The sequence below is a fragment of the Misgurnus anguillicaudatus genome, chromosome 3, assembly GCF_027580225.2.
Source record: "Misgurnus anguillicaudatus chromosome 3, ASM2758022v2, whole genome shotgun sequence".
Classification (NCBI taxonomy): Eukaryota; Metazoa; Chordata; class Actinopteri; order Cypriniformes; family Cobitidae; genus Misgurnus; species Misgurnus anguillicaudatus.
In genome coordinates, this window is record NC_073339.2 from 45059241 (window position 1) to 45080135 (window position 20895).

The window sequence follows — 20895 nt, forward strand, 5'->3', positions numbered from 1 at the left end:
GTCAACATTTGAAATGGATCAAAACCTTGTCTTAAGGACCAAACCACACACTATATATATTTTTTTTTCACTATTATTTATAAAAGATACAATAATGTTTCAATCAATAGTGAACTTCATCAGGCACTGTGTGAAATATTGCTGGTGTTATCTTTTATAAATTAAGGAAATAGTGTGTTTGTCGCAACTTTCTTGCCATAATATTGCTGGTGTTATCTTTTATAAATTAAGGAAATAGTGTGTAGATTTTCTGTTTTTCGCAACTAGCCATTGTCTCAATAATCAAATGATATAAAAGTTATTATTTTTGACAGTCAACAACAACACAAGCAACTCCCTTATATTGTTAAGCAACAGAGTTAGTGTGGCATTCTGCATAACAGGAATGATCTCGAATGCTGACCAGAAAACATCTAATATATGTTCCCTGTTTGAGCATTTCATTAATATAATAACACCGTAAAGCCTCTTACATTTATAAGCTTATGAATTATTAATGCTTGGCACACAGTTTCAACTTCTCTACTATAATTTAATTTGGGGGTTTAGATTAATCCAGGTCTAAGCCTTTTAGTTTTTTTTACAAACAAACCTTATAAAACTATTACTGGTGTACATCTTGAGACCAAACAATGACACTGATAATAATGTTAAGATACATCAGTGCAAGATGTTTTATGCATTTTAGTCTGCTAAACCACCACACAACAAAAATCTGAAGATTGCAGCATTGCAAATAGGTCTGACATTATCATTACATTCACAAACAAAACAGAATATACCCACTGTAGCTTTAGTCCACCTCCACCACATTTTATTTAACAAAATAGAAGCAGATCAAATGTAGCAAAGCATAGAAATGTTACTCTGAGACAAACTGCTCGGGTAAAATGCACCAAATAAAATCGACAGAAGCCAGAATGTGGTACAGTCTTTCACAGTGGAGTGACAAATAATTACCATTCAACGCATGGCAAGAGAGAGAGAGAGAGATGCTTTGAAATGATGGACAGCCATAACCGGTATAACAGAAATAATAGACCACAAGGTCACCCTTCAATTTTGGTCGGGGGAGTACTGATGCATTTTTCCTTTTCTTCATGTATGTGCAGCATGAGTCACAACGCACATCTCTCTGACAGCCCTGAATCTGCATTAGAGGAAACCATACTGATATGACATCAACTCCACCGGGACGTTCTGCTGGATTGAGGTTCCACCTACTTAGTTTTGTGCAACCTAAATCAAATAGACGGGTACGAGAGAAAAGCACTTCCTAAAACCAATACCTTCCACACTTTTTGTTCACAACTTCACATCTGCTGTTTGCTGCTGTAAACTCTATTGAAAGTAACCATTCATTAGAGCCAAGATCTTTGATCTATTTCTAAAAAAACGTAAAGGATACATCGGTGTTCAGTGGAAATTGAGCAGTAAAATGTCAAGCCTTGGTTTTCTTTATGAGGACGGCATGATTCTCTATTCATGTTGTTATGTTGTAAAATCATTACAGTGGAACCTCAGAGCATATCAACAGTGACATTTAAATGCTAGCAGTAAGATGTATTGCCCCGCAACCTGCGCCTTGTTTGTAAAAATGGCATTTTGGAAAGACCGCACAACTCATTTCCTTGTACGATTGCAAACTCGGAGTGTTAGCCATCACAGTGACTCGCTTAGGCCTAGTTAAGTTGATAATGTGAAAGCAGGTCTTGCTTGGCCTACACAAATTGGACAACTTCACCTCCCAGCATGGTTTCAGATGCTTAAGAGGCAACAGCGACATCTAGAGGCGACTATTCAATCTACGTCAGTCTGCTGTAATGACATCAGTCAAAAGCACAGACGTGCCTCTGCTCTGTTTTTCACATTATGTACACCTTTGCGTCCCGTTTAAAGGACACATCAAGTACCAGAGCTTTCCCTTTTTGGACAAAATAGATGGCTTTACAAAAGCTCACAATACTTACAGTGAATAATAATAATAATAATGTGAAGGAATACCTCTTCCCTTAGAAATGATAATCATCATAATAAATTAAAATGAAGGCATCTTAGTTTATGTGCACTCTGCGACCTATCGGACTCGAAAGTTCTGTGAAAATCTCCTCGTGTTCTCCTTTACCCACAGACTATATCCATCAACACACAAGATCACGAACCACTGGCGCTACATTGGGTTTTCGCACACGAGTGACTTGAATTGGTCTTGCTTATCCACATCCCCAATATGTCAACAGTTGGCACACTATAAGATAAACACATTTTACATTCATAAAGGAGATGACTGGGCAGATAGCATGAGAAATCTGCTCGAAAGAAGTATAAATAGCCAACCAACCAGTGAACTAATAAAACAGAAAATTACATGCAAAATTACAACTCATCTCCAGCTTGTCACCTGCCTTTCCTCCTTTGAGAAAGAGAACTAAAACAGCAAATACAAAGTCTAACCGACCAAAAATAGAAGAAATGGCACTTTTAATATAGTCATATATATCGTTTTATATTTATATATATATATATTGATAAGACGAAAGAAGGGTCGGTTTTCCTTGTTACTATGGTAATGGTTCCCAGTGTGTGTTGAAACCATGCGAATCATGCAGATATATTACAGTCCCTTATTTACATTACATTCATGCGTTCGTGCACCGTTTCACGTCCTCTTTTCATCATGTTTGCAGTCTGGTAAGGGAAAGGAGATAGAGAGAGAGAGAGGTTCTATACATATATAACAGTGGGGGCCCATTGCAGTATTTCACCAAATGAAGGGAACAAAAAATAGGTTATTTTCCCACAGACGTCTAGTGTTTATCATTCCACATGATTCTGGACTTTCGTTGTCTCTAGCTGGCGCGTACGCATCGCAGTGCATTTGTTTGTTTGCGCATTTTGCGCATCATTTGTCGGAGAGCGAGTGCGCGCCACAGTCATACCCTCTTTGGGGCCCGTCTGCGTGATACGCGCCACTGTGCCAGTAAGACGAGTCGCAAACTGTCTGTAATGAATTGATCTCTGACGCAGAAGAGTTCCCATCTCTCCGTTTCGATCTCTTTCGATTGCGCAGTATAAAGACCAGCATTCCCACCACGGTGAAGGCGGACGTCACGAAAACCAATAGCAAACCGGGTACCAGTACTGAAATGGAAACTCTGCTGGGCTCTAGGTAGGAGTTGGGGCGCGTGCCCGTATCCGAGGACAAAGTGCTGTTTTTTGACAGGGAGGTGGGGGAGACCTTTTCGTAAAGCTCGGGGCACATCAGATCGTTTCTAATACGTCGGAAATCCCTTTTCCAAAAGCTCTCCGGGGATTCGCATTTCAGGTCGCTCACGATGACATCTGCCCCGAGCTTGTCTGTCCACTGTTTAAAAGGGACAATTTTGCACGAGCATTCCCATGGGTTTCCGTGCAAATCGATCTGGATAATTGAGTTGAGTTGGTCTAAGACACCCTGTACAGGGAGATATGTGAAATAATTGTTATGCAAGCTTATTTTGGACAACGAGACCCCCAAGAACGCATCCACGGGTAGGGCTTTAAGCAAATTGTTGTTTAAGAAGAGGACCCTTAAATTGGGCATAGGACTGAATGTGCCCGGCATTATGAGCTGTATGTCGTTATATTCCATACTGAGATACTCCAGGTTTTGAAGTCCAACGAACATTTCTGCCATTAAGATATCCAAATAGTTTTTGTCCATGTAAAGCCACCTCAGCTCGGTCAGGTTGTGAAAAGTGCCATTGTCGATCCCTTTGATGTTATTTCCACCCAAATCGAGCAAATTCAAGCTGTTATAGCCTCGGAGCTGGTTCCTTTTCACGTTATGAATATTGTTGTCGCGCAGATTTAACTCGTGCGCGCCCAGGGGTTTCGGTTTGAGATTAGCCACGCTTTCTATTTTTTTGCCCTCGCAGTTAACCCCGAGACCCTGTCTAGTTCCAATTAGTTTACAACTACACGACTGGGGACAGGTTGCATTGGACGGTGCCTCTCTTTCAACCGCCCCAGTTGCCATTGCTGTGGGCTTCGTTTTCAGTTGCCAATTCTCCCTCGCTTTCGGACGCCCCTTATTATGCCCTCCCCCAGCGTTGTGAGACTCGGTTACCCCACTCGTTTTAGATGGGGTCGGATGAGGCCCGCCATCGGGCGTCTCGTCCTGGGTGGGGGGAGCGGCCAAACTCGAATCCATGCCGTTCTTTGAAGGGCACAATTCCGTCTCCGCCGTTTCGTTCAAGTCGTTCCCCTGCAGTCGAGTGGGCGCCTCGCAAATGACCCTTCCGATAAGCGCGTTCTGCGGGATGTTCTCGAGCCATTCCTTTAGTGAAACCAGGTCGCAGTTGCAATCCCACGGGTTGTCCTCCAACAAAACCTCCACGATACCAGGTATCTGCTCTAAAATCCCCTCGTAAGGCAGCGTTTTTATTCGGTTCCCTCTCAGATCGAGATGCGTAATGGGGACGTTTTGAAACACGTTGATGGGAAGCGCGCTAATAAGGTTGTCGTTTAAGATTAAAACTTCAAGCTTACTCAGGTCCCTGAACACGGACGGGTCAATGTCCCTCAAAAGGTTGAAGTCAGCTTGGAGATATTCCAGGTCGTCCAGACCAAGAAACGTACTCTTTTTAAAAGACCGTATCTTATTGTTATTGATGTGCAGCCGCTTGACTAGCTGCAGTCCCAGGAAAGCACCCGGCACGATGTCGTGCAAGCCGTTGTTCTCCAAATGCAAGCTCACGGCATTGTAAAAGTTAGCGAACTCGTTCGGAAACAGCCTGGACAGAGAATTCCCATGAAGCAGTAGGTGATAAAACTGAGAGCTCGGACCCGTCAAATGGTGCAGATTCGTGAGGCTTCTTTTCTCGCATTCAATGTGCAAATCGCCTTCTATTGCATTGCACGAGCAGATCTGCTCCTTGCACACGTCCCTTGTAACATTTCCAGTAGCTACACAAAGAGCCGCCTTCAGTAACACAATCCAAAGCAGCATTTTCAATACGCCAAAATCATCCCCGACATCAAGACATGAATGCGATCAGCGGCAGGGGAAAGAAGAAGCGAGATAAATCTCCAGTCTAAAAAAGCAGAGGGCACTCTCTGATAACATCCATGCTCAGCTTGCTATGCCAAGACGGGGATTAAGAAAAATCGACCAAGCTTTTGGATCACTTTCCCGTCTCATGCTCGCAAAACAACCTTAAAGCATCTCTCACTGATCTGGCTTTTCAGCATAGAAATCACTGACCTTGCGCGTTCACATATCCGCGGCGCGGCGCGGGAGCTGTTCTTCCTCCCGTGGTGCTGAAATCACACCCCGCACCTGCGCTGATCGCAACGCATCGCCGTCGGATAAAAGCGCAAATCTTTAGGTTCCTTTCCCAGACTCCGTCGAGTGTCGCTGAACGTTTTCTAAGCACAAACACGACTCTGCACTTTTCGCCCTGGCGCTCGCTGGTGGATCTAACACCCTCTGCTGAGCCACAAAGGCAAAAATCCATCGGACGAGAGAACGCTTGCTTGGGAGGGGAAAAAGATCTGTCCACGCGCAGTGTTGAACAATTTCGCGACGAAGGCTTAGATTTTAGTTTTCAGATGATGTTTAGTTGTCCGAGCATGATTGTACGATCCACTCCGTTTGTGTTTCAAATAATTTCTTTAAAGTAGACGGCATGGCGCATTTTCCCAGTCCGCGGAGACGATATTCCTGTTTTCAACAGACATTTTAAGAAAACTATTCCACACAGCACAGGTGTCGTTCGCGTTCAGCTTGATTCCTTTTTTTCTCCCTCTCTGCCAGTGTGTGTATGTGTGTGTCGAGGGGAACTGCAGTTGAATGCGGTAAAATAATTAACTACTCGACGTGCATGCAACAGTGCAGCCGAGGTGCTCAGCCTCCTTCTCATACTGTCACAACAAACACTGCGTCAAGACTATGGAAAGTATGCGCACACGGGCTACGTCACAACCCGTAAGAAATGCCATTTATAAGTGCATTTCACTGGGTATCCCCCTTAAATTACCATGCGTTGTTTGATTTTCTCACGCACGCGTTAGAAACATCAAAGCTTACTTGTATAAACTCACGCGCACCGATTGAAGTTCAACGCGCACCAGACGTTTCGTTTATTATAGATCGTTTTCCACCGGAATCGACATCACGCGTCATGGCAGATTTTGGTCTCCGCACAAATACACCGTTCTTCAAAGGACTGGCTTGTGAAAACATGCGGATAGCAGGGTCGTGTCTGTGTCTTGTGTGTCTGTGATTTATGAATACGCATCTGTTACGCTCGCTTCCGAAAGATATTTAGCTATCTAAAACAAATGGAAATACAAGCTCAGAATGCTTCAGCCAGTCTATTTCTGCTATCTTTAGCTGTAAGCTGTACTGGATAAAAATGCCTTAGTATGTCTCCAGTGCGCCCTGGCGTTATAAATCAATATATCACCATTGTGCATTTAAAGGCGAGAGATAATGCAAGCAAAGTGTTTCCTTGAAAGAAAAGATAAAGGCAATTATGATCACTGTTTTTTTACGTCAGCAGTGTTGTAGTACCTTGCAGATAAGAAATACACACTAGTTTTTGTTCATGATACAATCTAACACAAAGTACGTCTGCTTTGATTTATTTTATATGACGCGTGGGAACATAACACATGTGATGTCTAAATAGTATCTTTTATTTTTTTAATTCTCTCCCTAATTTTAACCAAATCAAGTTAGTTGTTTAAACACATTTATGTAATCTCCATCAGTTATCATCATAATTGGAATTACAAAGGATTGCCATACATTGGTCTTTCACCTGGATTTGTTATGCCTCATCTGTCTAAGGGTTGGTCATGTGACTTACTCACATTGGGAAGTTTTTAAGTTAAACTAAGTGGTCATTCATCAGTCTGACATGCTAGTCAATCAGTGCACATTTAGAGGACCAGAAGAGACAAATCAATATGCATCACTTATTTGTGAATTAGGTAAACATATACACACAGAGACAGACAACCACAAAGACACACACACACACACACACACACACAGTTCCTCGCATCACAGAGATTATAATATTTTTTTAAAGTAATTGTCTAATTAACTTGTTTACCGCCCAAGCTGTTACCAGTTAAATGCCAGCGCTTATTGTTATTGCAAACAGAAGTATTTAGGAAAAAATGCATTTTATACTATCTACATTGTATAATTATATAAACATTATAATTATATGCTTAACATTCTATACAGCTATATACTATACTGTATATACTGTTATACCCACACACAGATCTACAGTGCTCACAGAGGCAGCTGTTGTAAATCTAGCTTCTCCACATGAAAACATGAAGTACGACAGCCCGTTGTGTTGCTTGCTGATGTTATGTCAATATAGCGTGGATGTTTACAGGTCAAAACATGTAAGCAGCTTCGTCATGAGCATCTTTAAAGCTTTCTGACCAAGTAGTGTAGACGCTGCTGTCTTTAGCCCCAATAGTTTTTGACATTGGACCCACACATTTGGGAAGAACTGTTCACATTCGTGTAGCCAGACATAAGAAACTTTTTAATTTTTTGGAAAGAAAGTGGAGTTGCAGGTTCACATGATTTTAAAGTGTGCCAGTTGAATGTACGTGGGGAGACTGGGGATTGTGGTAACACAGGTTGAGTTCTGACATCATCAATTTAAGCAAAATAGACAATTTTGCACAGCGTTTGTGTAGATATGATAGATGTACAGAATGAAATATTGTTTTAGAAAATTAAACTGCATTGTTTGTAATTTAATTTGCAATAATAATTGTAGTTAATTCTGCGTTTTTATTACATTTATGTTTATTTATTTTTATTTTTATGTTTAAAACATAGCAAGGGTGGGTTGTAAAGGGTTGTGCTTTGAAATGCTAAAATAAAAAGTTATGTATCTGTTCTACATTTGTTTCCATTTTATTTTGTGTTTTTAGCTGCAACAGCGTAAAGTGCAAAAATTGACATTGTTCTTAAAAAGTATACTTTACATCTTTGCCGTCAATCAATTCTCATGATATTTTTAGTGTTATAGTGGACCAATAAAAGTTTAAAATGTTAGACATTAGGTTATGTAAATGTATCTGTTCTATATGTGACCCTGGACCACAAAACCAGAAGTCATAAGTCACACGGGTCAACAATAACACAGGATTTTTATGCCCAAAATCATTAGGATATTAAGTAAAGATCATGTTCCAATGAAGATATTTTGTAAATTTCTTACCAAATATATTAAAAATGTATTTATCATCAATTTTTTTTGATTTTTTTTCCACTGTCAGATTCCAGATTCTCGACCAAATATTTTCCTATCAAACCACAATATAAAAAATAATTTGGTGCCTTAAAAATCTGAGTTGATTCAACAAAAAAATTTAACTTATTTCAACTTACTATTATTTATCTTGACTTAATATGAGTTGTTATAACTACAGATGAGTTATTATAACTTATAAAATATAGTTTAAAAAAGTCAACTTCATTTTGTCATTTTTCAAGTTGTAGCAACTCAATTTCATTATATAGTCAAATTTTTTTTATTCTTTTTTCATGATATTATCACAAATTTCCGCATTTTCCGCGTGTTATTTTCTTACCAATGTCGCTTCGGTTTAGGGTTAGATTTACATAGAATGACATTCCTACCCAAACCTAGCTCTAACCCTAACGCCAGGCGACATATAAAAAAATAAATCAGAAAAAAAGTATTAACCAATGTATAAAGTGACATTCTAATGCAAGCACCAAATCTAACCCTAAACCGAAGCGACAATTGTTTAAAAATAGGAAAAAGCAGTTGAGTAACCAATACGTGATAATCACACGAAAACAGGAATTCGTTAAACGATCGCGAAAAACACGGAAAGTTGTAATAATATCATGAAAACAAGGATCAAAAATATGTGACTACATAACGAAATTGAGTTGCTACAACTTGAAAATTGTTGACAAAATGAAGTTGACTTTTTAAAACTATATTTTATAAGTTATATTAACTCATCTGTAGTTATAACAACTCATATTTAGTCAAGATAAATAACTAATAAATAATAAGTAACCAATACGTAATAATCACACAAAAACAGGAATTTGTTATACGATTACAAAAAAACACAGACATTTGTGATAATATCATGAAAAAAAGAATAAAAAATAAATAAATGACTATATCACGAAACTTTGTGAGACTGGGTAGGATAAATAATAGTATGTTGACATGACTTGTAAATCTGAGTTGTTTCAACAAAAAAAATTAGAGGAGCAAAGACATTTTACAGTTCATACATTAATGGAAAGCTTATTTTTTAGCTTTTGGATTATGTATAAATCTCAATAAAAAATGACCCATATGACTGGTTTATTTGTTTACAATTTCTTTTTCATTTCCAATTTTATTTTGAATTCCAACAGTGGCAGGTAATGATGGAGCGTGGGACAAAATTTTATTTAACCAAAAACAAAAGTTGATGTTGTACTGTAATTGGTTACCGTACATCGTTGTGGTCAATTAATATTTTGACCTGTTATTTTTTCTTTCTCTGGATATTTTTGGAGATTTAGTTGATCAAAAAAGAGTTTCAAAGATGCAAATTTAGGATTAGTGGTATGCTTATAAAAATGCTTTTACAAGAATAATTGCTACAGTATATGTTGAAGTATAGCGATAATCTTAAAGATTTTCTGTTATTTTGTATTAAGTTCTGTTGAGATGGATCTGACGTGACATTACACTTCAAGCGCCATGATGAAGTGCTGTAGAGAAAGACATTTTAAGAAAGAGGATTTGTTCAAATACAGCCTGTTCTCTCCAGTGTAATCCATGGTAAAGTTGACATTTCCTGAGTAAAATGAGCGCTGCTGAAAAGCACGTCTAGGGACAGGCTAGTTCAGATCAGAGAACATCATATTTGTCGGATGAAATCCTCAAAGAAAAACTTTTAAGTAATCAATATGTTAAAACATAATCTATTGAATTATAGCTGAGCAGACCCTCGAATAAGCAGAAAAGAAAACATTACATATAAATTAAAATCAATGCATTAAAATTATACATTAATCAAAATAAGGTTTTCCAATATGTTCTGGCTTTCTTACTCTTCGTAAATGTCAAAGATCCCCAATATAACTCTGCTTATTAAGTCTTCATACATTACATTATATTTACATTTGCAATGTTTGCTCAAATCGACATTTCATTCAATTTGTAATTGTTTTTGTCAGTATGTGTGTCCCTGGACCATGATCTAGTTGATCTTGAAAGCTTTATAAATGTAGCTTTTGCCAGTATATGTGTGACTCAGAACCACAAAATCAGTCATAAGTCGCACAGTATATTCGTAGCAATAATCAACAATAAATTGTATGGATGAAAATTATACATTTTTCTCTTATGCCAAAAAAATAGGATATTAAATTAAGATAATGTTCCATTAATATATTTTGTACATTTCCTACCGTAAATATATTAAACATATTTTTATCATTAATATTTTGATTTTGCACCCTCAGATTCAAGATTTTCCAACAACTATATGACAAACTGTACATCAATTGAAAGCTTATTAATTCAGCTTTCAGGTGATGCATAAATCTCAATAAAAAAAAATATATCCTTATGATTTTGTGGTCCAGGGTCACATTTACCTTTACTTTCTACAAAAACACGTTGACCTGGTGTAGTTGTGTTAAGTCAATGAACGAGTCATCAATCTTCAGTCATTATCTTGTTTGCATTCCCTAGAGTTTAAGAGACCAAAGACTTTCTATCTTCACAACTGCTGTGGATTTAGTTTAGGTTTACTGCGTGAGAGCCTCAACCTGTGCCGGATGCCCTCAGTTTAATGAGATCTTTTCTGACAGTAGCTGTCTGTGATGCTGGCCACTTTAAACAAGCAATGGAGCTCAGACCGAGATTCCTACTGTAGCCTACTATAAATACATTTGGCAAATGCTTTTATCCAAAGCAACTTAAGAGCATGCATGCATGTTACTTAAGAAATAAACCATTGATATTTGTGTGGCTAATGCAATGCTATACCAATTGAGGTACAGGGATACATTACTGTTACATAACTATATGTTGGGTAGGCATTTTGGAGAGGCTAGCTATAGCTAGCTAGCTTTGAAAGCATAAGATCCCACCCTCCCTTCAAAGTGATTTGCAAAACCTTAAGAGACATGCACGGTTGCCTGAATTGCATAGCAAAACTATCCAAACCAAAACTGCTTTTATAATGAAATCATCTTACCCTACGATTGACAGCTGATGGGCAGAGGAATAAACAACTAGCGGCAACAGATAAAAGTCCAATTATGAAAGAACTGAAAACTGTGAACTTGTCAAAACTGCTGATGATGGGAAATGTCTGCGTGACCAGGGTGAGAGGAGGTTTGCACATCGTTTAACAGGCACACCGGACATCCTATCATTGCATTTGGACGTGTAACAATAGCAAACAATGCATTGTATGAGTAAAAAGTATAGATTTTTCTTAAAGATAAGAAATAGGTGTTAAGTAAAGATGTTCAATGAAGATATTTAGCATCGAAAATGTATTTTTTTTGTGAGTGGATGCAGTTGGTATGAACTTTATACGGAAACTTTAAAGTCATTTTTTGCAGATTTCAGATCTTCAAATAGTTGCATCTCTGAATATTGTCCTAAAAAAAAAAACATACATACAACATATACAATTTACCCTTATGAGTGGCTTGTGGTCCGTGTTCACAAATATCACTTAGTGATCAGTGTTGGGGAAAGTTACTTTTAAAAGTAATGCATTACATTATTAAGTTACTCCCAAAAAAAGTAACTAATTGCATTACTTGATTACTTTCAATGGAAAGTAATACTTACATTACTTTTGTGTTACTTTTCTTACTTGGCTGAGGCTTGATCTCTTTCAGGCCCTGCAGGTGTTTTAATGACTGAGAAGTTGCATGTTTCCATCGCAAAAATGTCAAGCTCTGGCCTCCCGTCTCCGTTTCATTTTAATTCAGTATACTATTTTTAGAAAACAAATTATTTCAACTGAAAAGTAACTCGCATTACTTTTTTTAAAAAGTAACTCAGATATTAATGCATACATTTATAAAGTAATGTGTTACTTTACTAGTTACTTCAGAAAAGTAATCTTATTACGTAATGCACGTTACTTGTAATGCGTTACGCCAACACTGTTAGTGATTGCTATCAGGATGTGAACATTATATATTAGCATATCAGAAATGTTTCTGGGTAAAATCACCTATCATTAATTTACTAATGAAAATCTATTGCAAATAAAAATCATAAAAATCGTTTGTCATTAGCACTACTAAAACCTCTGTGCTGATAAAAGTTATTCATAGTTTGCAGTGTTCCTATACGTATCCACCTGTGCTCTACAGTGACTCACTTTTGCTTTGATAGTGGTGCCATTTAGATCCCTTATTATACTCAATGATTTATATGATATGATGGTTATAGATTGACCAAATTGCCATCTGGACTGAAAATTCTGTTCTTTATCTTTGTCCAAACATAAACCCGTCAATACAGGAAGGAAGATGAAACATGATTCAATGGAGCCGTATACTTTCTTCTTTTGGTGATGTGGTCAGGGTTTTGTGCTCTTTGTGCTTTGGCCTTGAAAAAAAGTGTGTTTTTGAAATGGAAGCACTGCTATAAAGTCCAGCTTTGTGAAACTCCTGAGGAGTTTTTGTTCACACCGGGTCACAGGTTTTTGACCGGTGACCTGCGGTTCGGTTAGTAACTATTTGGCCTCCTTGAAATTCTATTAGTTGCCTCTAATAAAAAGACAGAGAGAGAGAGAGAGAGAGAGACAGAGAGAGAGAGGGGGGGAGACAGAGAGGGGGGGTGGAAGAGAGTAATACAAGACCAAAGAGTCTCAATGTCTGTAACTCTCTGTTTCAGCTGACTATAACAAATTGTATATGTATATATATGAAGAGTTTCGTTGCAAAACGAGATAAATCATTTTTTTAACAGTTTTGGTCAAAACAAGTTTATTATTATTATGATATCATGTTATTATTTTGTTTTGTGGTGCTACTAAGCGGTATTTTTTAAGCTATGAAGGTTTAAATAAAAAAAAAAACAACTGCAGTTGAATTGATATTAATAGGAATGCACAACCAAAAAAAAAACAACGAGATTTCTGAACAATTTAAAAAACGGAGTTATCTCGTTTTGGAACGAAACTCTTAATATATACACATAAAGGATTATTAGGAACACCATACTTATACTGTGTTTGACCCCCTTTCGCCTTCAGAACTGCCTTAATTCTACGTGGCATTGATTCAACAAGGTGCTGAAAGCATTCTTTAGAAATGTTTGTCCATATTGATAGGATAGCATCTTGCAGTTGATGGAGATTTGTGGGATGCACATCCAGGAAACGAAGCTCCCGTTCCACCACATCCCAAAGATGGACTGTGGTGGCCATTTTAGTACAGGGAACTCATTGTCATGTTCAAGAAACCAATTTGAAATGATTTGAGGTTTGTGACATGATGCATTATCCTGCTGGAAGTAGCAATCAGAGGATGAGTACATGGTGGTCATAAAGGGATGGACATGGTTAGAAACAATGATCAGGTAGGCCGTGGGATTTGAACAATGCCAAATTGGCACTAAGGGGCCTAAAGTGTGCCAAGAAAACATCCCCACACCATTACACCACCATCACCAGGCTGCACGGTGGTAACAAGGCATAATGGATCCATGTTCTCATTCTGTTTACGCCAAATTCTGACTCTTCCATCTGAATGTCAACAGAAATTGAGACTCATCAGACCAAGCAACATTTTCCCAATCTTCAACTGTCCAATTTTGGTGAGATTGTAGCCTCTTTTTCCTGTTTGTAGTGGAGATCAGTGGTACCTGGTGGGGTCTTCTGCTGTTGTAGCCCATCCGCCTCAAGGTTGTGCGTGTTGTGACTTCACAAATGCTTTGCTGCATACCTCGGTTGTAACGAGTGGTTATTTCAGTCAAAGTTGCTCTTCTATCAGCCTGAATCAGTCGGCCCATTCTCCTCTGACCTCTGGCATTTTCGCCCACAGGACTGCCGCACACTGGATTTTTTTTCCTTTTCACACCATTCTTTGTAAACCCTAGAAATGGTTGTGCATGAAAATCCCAGTAACTGAGCAGATTGTGAAATACTCAGACTGGCCCGTCTGGCATCACACCCCTAAATGCATTGAAGCAACTGCCATGTGATTGGTTTATCAGATAATTGCATTAATGAGAAATCGAACATGTGTTTCTAACAATCCTTTAGGTGAGTGTATATATATATATATATATATATATATAAACTTATATAACTTATTCCTAAACTGTCTAACTACCATTATGAGAGCTACAATATTTTTCCATTTGTGTATAATAGATAAAAATCTGTATTAATGTGTACAACCACATTTGTAATTTTTTTTTTAATTATTTGTCTTTACCCCTGTGACGTTGGGGTTAGGAATGAGGTTTTGTTATTGTTTTTATTTTTTATGATAATCATACGTTTTAGCACAATTAACTTTATACGAGTTCATGTGAATTAGCCAACTAGTAAAATATGTACGCATTCTTTTGCATTCAGCCTGGAAAGTAATATATAAATATTGATAAACCTCATATAGCACAAAAATCTTGCAATATGACAGTGAAAAACAGATTATGACTTAAATGTTATTCATATTGCGTGTGTTGGTTCTTGTGTGCACTTCAAAAACCGGACAGCTCAAATTTAAATTAATTTCACTCTGAGATTTTTCTGGCACCTTAGCAACTTCAGCTTTGCCTTTGCTAATATTGCAAAGGCTGATTCGTTCGTGCATAACAATAAAAGAAGGGCGCAGAGGATCACTGTATCGTTTCATTGAGTGGTGAGGAGGCTCTTGAGGTCTTCTAGACTCCTGCCTCTCAAATCAGATCTTTGCCCTTGGCAATCAAAACCTTTGAGGTGAGTGTTGGAGAAAACACATGGCACTTTAGCCCCCGCTGAACCTCTTTACCACGCCTAAGGATAACCAGATGTGATCATCAAGACGATGCAGGTAAACAACACCTTGATTTTTAACAGTAGTGCGCTTAAAAAATGCTGATATATTTAAATGTAAATGGATTTTTTTCCAGCTAGGCAAGATTCACTAATGCTTAGTTTCATTTTAAACCATTAATCCCAAGGCTAATATTAATCCGTATAAATTTGGGATATATTTTCCTCAGTGCTTTGGCCTTTTGTCTGACAGCATTTTTGTCAAACAACAAAGCTTTTTTAGAAAGCCTACATTAATTGTGTGCTGAATGGTAATGTATCTCAAATCTTGTGTCTTGCCTAGTCTAGTAAATAGCAAATGCTTAACAATGTGCAGAATATCTGGCAACCATCTACAGAACAGTGCCAAAGAGTTCCACCACTTACATATTCTTCAGAAAATACAATTTTTATAATGTATAGTTCATCTCTAATAAGTGCAGTCAAATAATTGCGTCTCAAAACAAGTTTTTTCATATGTTTCAAAGGTTGTAAGATTGATTGTTCCTGTAGCTCGCTTGGTAGTACATTGCATTAGCACTGCAAAGGTCATAGGTTTGAATCCCAGGGAAGATGCACTGCAAGACATTTTGGATGAAAGCATCTATGAATACCAATGTGTTCACATTCTCCTTTCTATGATCACTTTCTTATTATTTGCCTAAAAAGATGTTAAGATTTATGACATCACAAGTAGCTTAGCCTGCTAAGTTTGAAATAAGCTTAAAACATTGATCTATATACATATACATATATACATATATATATATACATATCTAAAACATAAACATTTGGTATTGTATTTGGTTACAGTAAAAACCTTCTGTAGAAAACAGTGAGTTGCTGAGGTTGGATCTTGGGTGCATCTGAGGATAATGGTGAAAAACATTTTTTTTCTGGTTAAATATGAAGGTGTCAGCTAAATTCCATCTGAAGTGAGGCTAAGATGGAAATGAAAAGCTTTTAATCAGACAAAACGGTTGATTCATGTACAAAAATTGGAGGTCAAGAGCATGGACTGAATCAATGATTCAGCTGGCTGGATACTCGTCCCACATGATGTACCAGATGATTAATAAGCAAATATAGATTGTGTAACCCAGGCTATTTCCATACATTTACCTATTTACTGATCTGAGATCATTTATTTATTTTACAATAAGAGACCTGTGTTTCGGATCTGTCCCAGCTTGCTGTACCCATCACGAGAGTTTTCACATCCCGTCTGCTCAATAATGTATAAGATAAGTTGCTTGTAATTTGCTGCTGTTGACCTGAACAGAGGCAAACTGAATTTGAGTGACAGCGTATAATCTCACTTAATTATTAGTGCCACGCTTTTATGTTGTTCTGAAGACACGTTTTTGTCTCGACCTTCCAAGAGCAGACGGCCAAGCTTGAGCAATCATAAATTATGCCCTGACACTGAAGAATATATTTAGTAGGTGGCTACTCTTATGAATGCAGTTTAAAGTTTTATTAAAAATGCATTATTTATTATTAATCACGCTTTTTAAGATTTCATATGGACAAATTGACAAACTTTTGTTGTTGAATTGACCCTTGGCTATTCAACATAAATCTATTCATGCAAGCCAGTTGACATATTAAAAAAAATACAGAAAAATAAGATATGTTATATAAGTGTTGCCCTGCTTTTAAGAAAAAAATTTCTGTGGCCATATTTGGTTGGATGTTTTTTAAATAGCAAATAAAATTGCGCCCATGGGCGTTCTGGTCTGAAAACAATGTGTGTTCAGGCACATTGTTGGCGCGTTGCTATTTTGAGGTAACTAAAATTGACTACAAATCTGGTCTGAAGTCAATGGCGCAATATTGTTTTTGTTAACAATTATAATACAAATAAAAACAATGCGATTTTTTTAAACTTTTCAAATGTTAAACTGGTTGTCTTCTTCCTCCGCTTATTTTATCAGTTTACAAATTTACGCCATCTAAATAGGAAATTATCATGGCATAAGCGCAACTGGCTTTTAAAGGGGATGGGACGTGAGACTCTCGTTGGTTTATTGCACATTATGCCAAAAACACACCCATTACTCATTACAAAAAAATAGGAACAACCATTTTAGACTGTGCGCTAGGCGCACAAACCATATTTCCCGTCATTAAATTAGCAAAAGTGGATTCTGACGTGCACTTTTAGACTGTGCACCGTGCGCTTTAGGCCATGCTCTTAAATCATTAAAATAGGGCGCTTAATGTTGAACCGGACATTGGTGATTTCACTTAATTTATTTTTCTATTTTTCAGAAATTGAAAAATGCACCACCCTGTCTTATTATATTTTATAAAATGTTTACTCATTTGGCAGACGCTTTTTTTGCAATGTCTGCAAAGTTTACTTATTTTCCGTGATTTCTCTTTTTCTCAAGAAACCACTTGCATGCATTTTTGTTTCCGACAAAATCATAAACTAGCGCATGCCGTGCTATTAAATTAAGCTGCTGATCGATTTCAGCTTCAACATGGATAGTGAATAGCTCCATTCCAGTTTGCAGAAATTTCTTGTCATGAATGTTGATCTGCATTTAAACCCCCGTGTCAAAGAGCTGAACAATATTTTCTTGTTGCGATGACACATTACACCATGGTTTCTGCCTTTCGTTCACACAGGACGCTGTCCGTAAATACGGTAAAATACGACAAAGTTACTAGTCCCCCTTTACGTAAGCGATCCCAGAATCAATTACGGGACGTGTTTTTCATGAGACTTTTATGGGATCAACGTGCTGTGTGAATTTGGTTTGGTCTGTTGACTGCGGATTGAACTCATGACTTTTGCAATGCTACAGGAAAACAAAAATTTCATACTTATTCCCAATAATTAAGATAAGGCATATGCAAGAAATGTTCAAACTATGCAAAACATGTTTTCTAGATGAAATCATAAAGTAAAGAACATTCTGTGAAAAAATAACCTTGATATCTTTAATATTGACTGAGTTAGATTTAAAAACTTTAGCCTGGATTTTACAGACAGGGCCACATTATTACCATCATCCAGTAAACTATCTTATCTCTCTGTTACCATGGTATTCTAATGCTTAGCATTGCCCACATCATTAAGATAATCTCTTTGAAGTTGTTGAGTCGCTCTCTATTCAAAGCAGTGCATTCTGTTTTAATTCTAGCTTGTTGATGCGAGCGGCAGAGAGCGCGTTGAAGGTTTTGCCAGCAGTGCTGGATTCAATTAACAGTCGCTTTTCTTGCTTATTTTTCATCTCGCGGCTTTGGTCCTTATCATTGTTTTTTAAAATCAATAGCACGAAATGAGTCACGAGGCTCAAAATAAAGGCCCGGCGGTGATATAAAACGTAGAGTAAGCACATGCCTGGTGTAAACTGCAGAACACACATGGGTTTTATGCCTGCAATTACTGCACTTCAAACAAGTGTACACAATAGCATGAAGTGGTACTGAGCTTTTAATGGTGAACTCAGTCAGAGCAAAAGAATTGACATGGTCTTTTCGCATTTGGAGTGCTGGAGCGTGATTACATTAAGCTCTGGTCAGAATAAGATGTCATTTTGAAACTCAGGCACCGAGACTTCAATTGTAGAATGACAGTGATTTGAACATTTGGAGAACATTTTGGGACACTTTAAAGAAAGGCCATCCAAAGTCTTTCTGATGGCTGGTCTCTGTTAATAATAAAATGCCTGTAAAATGTGTACCATATACTTGGTATTATTATGGTAGCCAGTATTCTTTTATTATATATATATAATGGGCATTCACAAACCACGCCTCAAATACGAGAAAATTAAAATGTGGTTCCCAGACCATGTCTCATTGTGTATGAGACTGGTCTTGTGTTAGCCAGGCTAGGTGCATTGCTCCATTTCTGACAAATAAAGAAATAAATTAAGTGAAATCACCAACGTCGGGTTCAAGATTAAGGGCCATATTTTAACGATCTAAGCATATGGTCTAACACGCACAGTCTTTAGAAGGTGTGTCCAAATCCACATTTGCTAATTTAACAACGGGAAAATGGTTTGTGCGCCTAGCACACAGTCTAAAAGGGTTGTTCCCCTTTTTTCGTATATATACATACAGTATATAGTCCTCAAAAGCGGTACCCTTTGTAAAAGTACACACTTGTACCCAAAGAATGCATCACAAGGGGTGGTAAATTTAGGACCTTTTAAAAGGTACCGTCCCAGTGACAGTTTTTTACAATTTCTTTCTGACAGTGTATATAGCTTGTTCAAACCAAACTTTTTAGTAAAATAGATATTGTGCACTTGCAGGTTTTACATTCAAATTATAAAGCACTAATATATATATATATATATATTTGTCATTTTGTTACCTCTTATTTACAGTATTAGCCCCAACAGATTAAAAAAAGATTCATATGCATTGCCAGAATGTTTATATTGGTTGTTAAAATCATAAAAAAAAAATTTAATCATTTATTTGGTCAAACGTTTTGAGATTTTTTACTTGCATGGTACATATACACACAGTGGCGCAAAATGTATTTGGATACTTAAGTAACACATTAAAGGAAAACACCACCGTTTTTCAATATTTTACAATATTTTTACCTCAACTTATATGAATTAATACATACCTATATTTTTCAATCCACTTTTGATCTTTTTCTTGAATGCGTTAGCATTTAGCCTAGCCCCATTCATTCCTATGGCTCCAAAGATTCACGAGGTGCTGTACAAAGATTAAGTGCACGCTTTGAAAAAAGATAGGTATGTATTAATTAATCTAAATTGAGGTAAAAACATAGTAAAATATGGAAAAACAGTCGTGTTTTCCTTTAAGAAAATACATCAGGGCCGTAGCCAGCCTACTGGAAGTTTTTTTTGGACCTTTTTGCAGTTTTCCTCTCATTTTATATTATAATTATTATTATTATATATGTTGCATGCATGTTTCACACATTCAATGAATGAGATTCTTAGATGTGCTGCTTTCAACAAGATTAAAGCTTCTGTATAGTTTAAATCATTTTTATTTTGGCCGATTAATTATTGCATGGCTCAACACTAAGTTTTTTTCTGCTGGCCCGGTCACTGGCTCCACCACAAAAAATCATTACATAAAACACGCCCAATCTGTCAAATGGCCCAAGCATCGTTCACACTTGCCCCTCATGGTTAAGCCCTGTATTGCCCATCATAATTTAAAATCTTAAAATCTGGACCTTTGGCAGCTACGGGCCCCCTGCTAAGGACATGTGCTGTATACATGAATATTGTTTCCAAGAATTATAGGAAAAGCCATTAAAAGTTATTTCTGAGAATAGTTTTCATTCTAGACACTTTGATTGTATTATGTCATACATTGTATATATATATATATATGATTGCAATTTTATGTGTCACATTTAATTGCAATGTCACATACGTTTGCATGCATGCCCAAGTCACTCAATTTGCATTACGAGATTGTAACTTATCATAGTTTGAAGCATATATTTTAGACTAAACATGTATCCGTCAAACCTGTTTGCGAGAATTACAGTATATTCACTATGGCAGACCTTTGTAATTGATGACCACTCACAACGCTGCAAACGAATGAAGAAACAGTCTGAAAAATAAATAGCTGCCCAGTAGCATTCAGTGAGTTCAGTGCACAGGATATTAATGGTTTAAAACCAATACTTGTGTCATAATTATATCCATCCTTCCACTTAGTACGACAACAATTACAGCAGAAAGATAAAAGCAAACATTTTCCATTCTGCCTATTGAGTTTTGCATAATTAATAAAAAAAAGTTTTGCACATGTTTAATGCAAAACATCAAGAAGACATCTGAGAGAGAATTATGAGAGGGAGTT

General features: G+C 37.2%; 1 protein-coding gene across 1 annotated transcript; it reads right to left on the bottom strand.

Moving 5' to 3' along the window:
• Window positions 1-786: 786 nt before the first annotated feature.
• On the bottom strand, window positions 787-6310 carry LOC129445073 (SLIT and NTRK-like protein 1). The gene has a single exon (XM_055206170.2). The coding sequence runs from the start codon at window positions 4988-4990 to the stop codon at window positions 2903-2905; it is 2088 nt and encodes a 695-aa protein (XP_055062145.1). The 5' UTR covers window positions 4991-6310; the 3' UTR covers window positions 787-2902.
• Between the last annotated feature and the right edge of the window lie 14585 nt (window positions 6311-20895).

Bases quoted from the DNA above. Each gene is read 5' to 3' on its own strand.
- LOC129445073 (XM_055206170.2), bottom strand. From the start codon at position 4,990: ATGCTGCTTTGGATTGTGTTACTGAAGGCGGCTCTTTGTGTAGCTACT.